Genomic DNA, 8172 nt, shown 5'->3' with positions numbered 1-8172 from the left:
GATGGTTGGAATCTTAAGATGGTTTTTTATTTGATGTATTCACTTAATTACTACTTGCTTTTCAAATGTTCTTACATAAATGTTGGTTTATGCAAAATAGCCATATTGCTATATTATTGTCAAGCCTTCATATGTATATTTTTTTCTCTCAACTTGCTGTGTATGACATGTACTCTCTCTTGCTATCAATAAATACTCAATTTGAGAAGATGCTAGAAAATTCATCGAGGATAGATCGTTCTACGTCGGTTTAGCATGTGGAGTCATTGTGAAGGATTGGAGTCTATGTAGTTCTGATATAGTTTTATTTGAATCTTGTCCCTTAAATGATCACTTTTTAAGACATTTTAATGACGATTAAATATGATATTATAATGATATTCATCTATGAAGTCACTATGTGTTGAGATTGATTCTTGAACTCAGCACATAGATGAGATTGATTTTTTTTCTTAAACTGGTATCGACAGTTAAAGTCACTATATGTTGAGATTGATTTCTCTGCTTGGCATATAGATGAGATCGGTCAGTTTCTTATACCGGCCTCGATTGTATTTTTGTTAGCAATATGGTATTAGGATTTAAGCAAATGGTTGGAGGAGACTGGTGTGGGTTGCACATATTGAGTTGGTGGTATTCTTGTTCAAATCATCTTAAAGATTGATTCATAGTACGATCGGACTGAACTTTACAGTACAACTACAAACCAAGTATAAGATTGGCATAACCAATTAATTAGTTATTTTCCTAATATGCTCCTCCCTCTAGCACGTGCCCCCTGGATTTAGATCCGAGGTCGGGTGTCGAGGTGTCTCGACATGTTTTGAATTCCTAGATTTTCTATTTTTATATTTTTAAATAAAAAAATATAAATATATATACCTATTTTGAAAAATTATAAATCGCAACTGGCCGTTAGAAAGGTGACAGTGGTTTGCCACCCTTCCAACATGTGACATACTTAAAAGAAAAAACAATTATGTTCTAATGCTCTTAAAATTCAAAACACTATCAAAATTATTATAAAAATTTTTGAAAAAATTATATGGTGTAGATGATGCTACCATTTAGCTCTTCAGTTCTGAAAAAATATGATTCGTACAATGAAAAAAAATAAATTTTAGAGGTAAATTTGTCTTTTTTTTCTCATTGCACAAGTAATTGTTTGAACTGATTTTTTAAGAGCTAGATTATAATATTCTTTGTACCATAGAATTGTTTCAGAATTTTCATGATTATTTTAATAGTATTTTGAATTTTGAGAGTATTGAAACCCATTTTTTTTATTTTTAAACCGGGCGACAGGTCTAGATTTACAATTTTCAAAACAGGTTGATATATTTGTAATTTTTTATTTTAAAAATATAAAATAGCTCCGAATTCGTATCTCCTGGGCCTCTTCTGTTGGTCCACCAGCTTTCTATTCGAGTCTTTCTCCCGAATGAACCATCTGGATCCAAGCGCCCCATTTCGTCTCGACTCGTGTGACTCGTGAGGCGATTGCAGCGGAGAAAACTGGGAGGGGCCGCCGCCGCCGCCGCCGCCGGGAAGGTAGCAGCAAGCCCCATTCCACCGCCGTCTCCGGTATGCTCCCCCGCACTGCTCCCTCATTTCGCACGGAGGCCGCGCCAAAACCCTCGCGACTCCTCAGTGCTTTTCCCGCGTCCTGAATCGACGGTGTGAATGTGTTTCTCCAGATCAGGAATGGCTTCGGCGGTAAAGAGGCGGAGGGAGGAGCACTCCCGGAGGTCGCGCTCCCCTGCCAGGGACAGGGATCGGGGGTCCCGGGGCACGCCGCCGCGCAGGAGCCCCCCTGCGCGGAGGCAGGGTTCGCCTGCTAGGGCACGGTCTCCTGCGAAGGCCAGCCTGTCGCACAGGGACAGAGAGAGGTCGCCTCCGAGGGAGAAGGCGAAAGAGCGTGTCAGGTCGCCGCGATCTCCTGCTAAGGCCAGCCTGCCGCACAGGGAGAGGTCTTCTCCGGGGGAGAAGGCGAAGGAGTGGGTCAGGTCGCCGAAACATGCGCGGGAGCCGTTGCGGTCGCCTGCCAGGAGACAGGGCTCTAGGTCGCCCTCACCACACACCAAGCGGCTGAGGAGAGCCCAGGGTGAGAGGGAGGTGGCTCACATGACAGAGGGTGACCGCCAGAAGGCCTCTCACAGGGAGGAGCGGGACACAGGGAGACACAGGGAGCATGATGAGGGGAGGGATGCTTCAAGAGATCGGAAGGTGGAGCGGGAGGTGACTCAGGTGACCAAGGGTGACCTCCGCAAGGCTGCTCACAGGGAGGAGAGGGACTCAGGGAGGCACAAGGAGCATGATGAGGAGAGGGATGCTTCGAGAAACAGGAAAGTGGAGAGGGAGGTGGCGCAGGTAATCGAGGGTGACTGCGGCAAGGCCTCTCACAAGGAAGAGAGGGACTCAGAGAAGCACAGGGAGCATGATGAGGGGAGGGATGCTTCGAGAGACAGGAAGGCTGACAGGGGTGTGGCGCAGGTAACTGAGGGTGACCGCCGCAAGGCCTCTCATAGGGAAGAGCGGGACTCAGGGAGGCACAGAGAGCATGATGAGGGGAGGGATGCATCCAGAGATAGGAACGTGGAGCGGGAGGATGGCAGAGGTGCTACCAAAGATAAGACATCTGATCGTGATGATGGAAGAGATCATTCGAGGGATAGAAGGGCTGGCAGGGATGATAGGTCTGGTGCTTCAAAGGAGAAGTTGTCGAGTCAGGATGATGATAGGCATGATTCAAGAGGTGGAAGGTCTGATCGGGAGGACTGGAAAACTGCTTCTTCAAGGGAGCAAAGGGTGGACCGTAGTGACAAAAGGGATTCTACAAGAGAAAGAATGACAGATCGGGAGGAGAGCAATGGTGGATCAGGAAGATCTAGGCGTGGTCCATCACTTTCTCCACACAGGCATAGGAGCAGACATGGATCCCATCCATCACCAAGGGCATCCAGAAGTGCAGCACGTGTTGAGGTGTCTGGTGATAGATCTTTCCATATGTACTGGGGCATGGTGTTCTTTGTTGTATGGCCATTTCTCTTACTAGCAGTACGATAGCCTGCACCAAAATAAGTATGAAGTGAGAAAATTATTTTCGATGCCATGGACTATTGAATGGAGTTTGTGAAATTAGTAGTCTTCACACTCTCACTAAGCATTCATATACTGAACTTACATGTTCCATTATCCATATCAATCATTTTTGCTTGACAATTTATATATCATATTAATTGACCATTAATTTTTTATTTTTGAATGATATGATAGATTTTTAAGGTTCAGTACTATATCATGTCCTGTAAATTGCAATCTGAAGATTATTTTTATTTATTTCAGGATATGAACTCTAGAGGGGATGAAGCATACCGGTGAGTGCTCAATACATTAACATCTTCTATGTTCCGTTACCACCTTGACTTCCTATACTTCTTAGATTCTAATAGAAGCATTGTTTTCTGCAAATTTTTGTTTTATCAATAGAGTTGTATATATTAGGAGATGGGTGTAGTATTTAATTATCTTCCTTTGATAATTCTGGTTTATTTTTATCAAGTTGAACTTGGAATTGTACATGATCAAATGTTTTTATGATACAAGCTAGTCATCTATTATTCTTTTATGCTAAAAATCAAGGGCTACCTGTTTGTTGCCAGCCAGTCATATTCCCACTCTAAAGAAAATGGCAAAGGCTAACAGAAAACAGAATCACAATGGGGGCAATCAATGCTCCGCCGTTTCTACGGCTCTTTAGGAAAAGAAAAAACACTTCATTTCGCTAACACCTTATTTGCCATGAATCTTTTTTTTTTTTTATCGGCAACTTAGGTTCATCCTTTGAGACTCAAGTGGACTTGGTGGATTAATTCTTTTGTTTGATCCTGGCATTAGATAATGTTGTACATGTCAGTTTTTGAAGCGTCCATGTTGCAGTCTCAAACTCGCTTATATAGCAGAGTATCCTGTTGATAGTGTGTTATTGCTGTAAGCATGGATCTCGCTTTTATATATGCTTCTTTAACCTTTATGCATTTAATAAAAGTGAAGTCTTCCTGTTTTGATCAGGAGTGGAGATCCTGATTCTTTGGCAATAATGAATGCTGCTACAGAAGCTCTTGAAGAAAAAGAAAAGGTGATGGATGGTCAATGATGAATATTGTAGATAATAGCAATTCAATTATCTGAAGAATTTTGCACATTCGCCATTTACGCTATGCTTATTATTTGCTTAAATATTAAATATTTGCCACAACTTTTACTTTATCTTGCCATTTGTTGCGTACTGTGATTTGAAACATTTTTTCTTTCCTTGTTTTGCAGCAAAAGCCATCTTTTGAATTGTCTGGAAAGCTTGCTGAGGAGACCAACAGAGTTGCAGGTGCTTATCTGAAGCCCTCTATCTTAATAATAATTTTATTTGTATGAACATAGGTGCACAGAGATGACACTTTGTTCCTACTTCAGGTGTGAATCTGTTATATTCAGAACCTGCAGAGGCTCGCAAGTCAGATATTAGATGGCGACTCTATGTCTTTAAGGGTGGTGAACCGCTGAATGGTAGTTATTCTTCAACTTGTTTACTACGTATATGAATCTAATTTTTTTTCTTTATGTCATGCTGTCCATCAGTTCAATAGTTTTTTTTTCAATGGAGTAAGATGGATATATTTACATTTAGAAGTCTATGGTGGCATACTGGCATATAACTACTGTCCTGGGCCGCAACCCAACAGCTGCACAAGCAACAGTTATCTCCTTGTTTGTGTTGCATTACTCTGTGTACTCCTTGAGTGTGCTACTTGTGATCTTGTAGATTTTTTTTTTCTTTCACAGATTTAAGCAAAGGAAAGTAGATTCAGGTTACAATTGGTAAATGACTGCATGTGACGAAAAAGATATGTAACATAATAAAACATTTATGCACTAGCCTAATGTCAGAAAGTTTTTGATAAACCATTTATAGAGGGCACATGCAATAACCAGGGGTGTAACAACAATACAAGCTTACCTTGAATTAAGATAATTATCTTCATCTTCCTGGGATATTAGAAGGGCTCTTTGAAGTATCATAAGGTGTATCAGTCAAATACAACTTACTGGCTTTGTAAATGAATAAATATTTGCGATAGTTTGAGCTTTGGTTCACAATGGATATCTCATTAGGTTTGATCTTGAATTTGTGTGAATGAACTGAAGTCATTTTCACAACAGATATCATTGCTAATCTAATGGAAATGTCCAACATACCTACATGTAGTTATTGAACTGGATTTGAGCTCTGGTATGCGGGCAACAAGCAGTCCAAAGGCTCCATTGAATCTGAACCTCTGTGCTTTCTGGTTGCTGTGTGACGTATGGTCATTTTCTGTTTTTTGTGTTCAAGTCTCGTCTTTTGTCCCTAAAGCAAAGCAGTATGAAATCAGCTGGTCATTGACATTTATGTGGGAAAACTATGGGAACCTGCAAAGCCATACATTTTAGAGCTTATAATTGATGTGTAGAATGCTGATGAAGTGACATGCTTCTCTTGGTGATGCTATGCTTATGTTTCACACTTTTTGCACTTATATGTTTCTTATGATGTCTGATTTTACAGAACCATTGTATGTTCATCGGATGAGCTGTTACCTTTTTGGAAGAGAAAGGAAAGTTGCAGACATTCCCACTGATCATCCCTCTTGCAGCAAGCAACACGCAGTTCTTCAATATAGGTATGTCTACACACTTACATGCCTCTATTGAGAATTCATATTGGGACAAGTTCATCCTTTTCTTTTCAGACTAGTGGAGAAGGAGCAACCAGATGGCATGATGTCAAAGAAAGTGAGGTAATTAGCTATATTTATTGATTAGTCTGCATGTTTCTTTATATTTCACAATGCTTATTTGCTTATACTATACTCTTGGATATCAATAATGCCTTTTCCGATGAAATATATTAAAAAATGCTTCATCTTGCTGCCTTGTTTGATAGGCCATATATGATGGATCTTGATAGTACAAATGGTACCTTCATTAATGTAAGTTTTCTTGTGATACATGCGTTTCTCTTTTTAGTTCTACTGGTCACATTTGGAAATTATTTTCTTTTATGTGAATTTCATCGTTCAGAATGTGCTTTATTTATGCAGGATAATCGTATTGAACCTCGCCGTTATTATGAACTGTTTGAAAAAGACACCATTAAGTTTGGCAATAGTAGGTATGATCTTGACCATTGAAGAATGACTACTTCCGTTATCTGGTTAAATAGATCTTTGCTTGCTTGATTTATCCTCATTGTATTAATTCAGGAAAGTGGCATTTATCCTTATTGTATTAATGAGGGAAACTGGGAATTACTCAGTTTAATCTTCACGTTATGATGTATATTTGTATTCCTGACACTTCTTAGGGAAATAGTCCCTTTGATACAAATGTAAGTTGTTTTAGCTTTTGGTACACGAATTAAGTAGTAAAGAAAATTGACCATGGTACCCTTCATTTGTTCACACACTTTAGTGGTTTGTCTCTTAAGTATGTTTGATGAGAGCTGAACTCATACAATACGGGAAAAATAGGAGGAAATGAGATAAATGTACCCTGTGTGGAATGACTTATGTTTTCAGAAGTGTTTTTAAGGCTAAAACTTATATATGGTCTCGGAGGAGTATATACCATGCCCATTAATTTTGTGAATTTTTCTGCAGTATGTCAGCCAGTTGTTTCGTGCACTGTGTTCTTTCTAGATGGGCAGGTTGCAAATTCAATTTTACAAATCTTGTCAAAGAAATCCTAAATTCTTCTTTGTGAAAATATGTTTTTACTTTATGGGTCATTCCACATCAAGTTCAACCATTTTAATATTTTCTAAATGATTAAGTTAAAAGATGTATAATTGTTGAATTCTACTCAATAGGTGTTCATTGTGTTTACTCGTCGTTGCCTGAGCTTTTTCCTATGCTAGCTGCGATGTTTCTATTTCTGTGCACCTTTTTGAGATATTCTTGTAACTGATATGCCAATGTTTTGCCTGCAGCCGAGAGTATGTTTTGCTCCATGAAAACTCAGCAGAATGAGGATTGACACCCACTGAAAATTTTGGGTACAACGAGATTCGTGCCATGGTGATTGAATTGGTTCCCAAACCTTGAAACAACCAACATATCAACATAGATACTACACTGGAAATTAGTCAGTTGTGCGTTACTTGTCTTGAGATTTCGTCATAGGCGAATTTGGGTACTTCCAACAAGCAAGATTGGCGTCCCAACCTCACCATGATCTTATATTGAAGCATTTGACTTGATTGTTCGGTATTGGTGGCATCGGAGCAGCTGTTTATGGCATGATGTTATTTATGTGCCTCCAGAGGCATAGATCTATTAGCCTTTCCCTGTTATGCATGCTGCTTTACTCATACAGCAAATCCCTGTTTTGCCAGGTGGTTTCCCAGATCAGTAATTCTTAAAAAGATTAGTAGTGGTTTTTCATGTCACTACACATCAGTTCACATCCTACACCTCTCTCTCTCTCTCTCATCGATGTGTGTGCTCGTTTGGTTATATTCATTGAGCATCGTTGCGGGACTCGGAGGCAGCACGGAGTCTTCCGGGGTATCTCATCAAACATGTGAGAAGAGAGCAAAATAGTGTAGCATATGAGTTGCAACAACTAGCAAAGCGAACCAAACATTCATTGTGGCGTTTGTAAGCTCTAGCTTGTGTCGATCAAATAATTGTTCGGAAACATAACTTTGTTTCCGAGTAATTTATAAAGCTCTCTTTGCCTCGGAAAAAAAAGCTCATTGAGTATCTGGGTGTTCCAAGTTGTAGAGCTTTTAGCCCTTTTTTATATAATATTTTATTATTAACCTCTACTAATCTTCCTTAGAATTACTCCCTTTTATCATACCAATAGTTGTGGCATAGATAAATAACATCGTCATGTAGTGGCGTGACAACTGCTTTCACGTTGGCTGGAAGGTGGGCCATGTTTTAGCTGGAAATCGATGTGGCCTCAGATTAGTCATGCTAGGATTGTTGGTATAGCTGTTTGGCGTTACAGCCCAGCATAATATGTCTTTGCATAGAGTCGGCATGGCTCCCTTCTCTTTCCTAAACTCATTTCTTCTTTCTTCCTTCTCCCGTACCTAAGCCTGAGCCTCCTTTTACTTCCTCCCCGACT

The 8172-nt window shown here is 40.0% G+C and overlaps 1 protein-coding gene across 1 annotated transcript; it reads left to right on the top strand.

The window, feature by feature from the left end:
• Positions 1-1442: 1442 nt before the first annotated feature.
• LOC133928737 (FHA domain-containing protein DDL-like) lies at positions 1443-7464 on the top strand. Its single transcript, XM_062375198.1, has 11 exons — positions 1443-1584; positions 1698-2982; positions 3346-3377; positions 4072-4138; positions 4327-4384; positions 4471-4563; positions 5603-5717; positions 5787-5834; positions 5981-6026; positions 6138-6208; positions 7025-7464. Exons 2-11 carry the CDS (start codon positions 1705-1707, stop codon positions 7062-7064), a joined length of 1848 nt encoding a protein of 615 aa, XP_062231182.1. The 5' UTR covers positions 1443-1584; positions 1698-1704; the 3' UTR covers positions 7065-7464.
• The last annotated feature ends 708 nt before the right edge of the window (positions 7465-8172 follow it).

Source organism: Phragmites australis, chromosome 9, assembly GCF_958298935.1.
Source record: "Phragmites australis chromosome 9, lpPhrAust1.1, whole genome shotgun sequence".
Classification (NCBI taxonomy): Eukaryota; Viridiplantae; Streptophyta; class Magnoliopsida; order Poales; family Poaceae; genus Phragmites; species Phragmites australis.
The sequence above is the reverse complement of the archived record's forward strand: the minus strand, read 5'-3'. Positions and strand labels throughout refer to the sequence as shown.

Coding starts and splice junctions, on each gene's coding strand:
- LOC133928737 (XM_062375198.1), top strand. CDS start 1,705: ATGGCTTCGGCGGTAAAGAGGCGGAGGGAGGAGCACTCCCGGAGGTCG. Junction 5,718..5,786: donor CACGCAGTTCTTCAATATAG/GTATGTCTACAC, acceptor TTTTCTTTTCAG/ACTAGTGGAGAAGGAGCAAC. Junction 6,027..6,137: donor CAAATGGTACCTTCATTAAT/GTAAGTTTTCTT, acceptor TTATTTATGCAG/GATAATCGTATTGAACCTCG.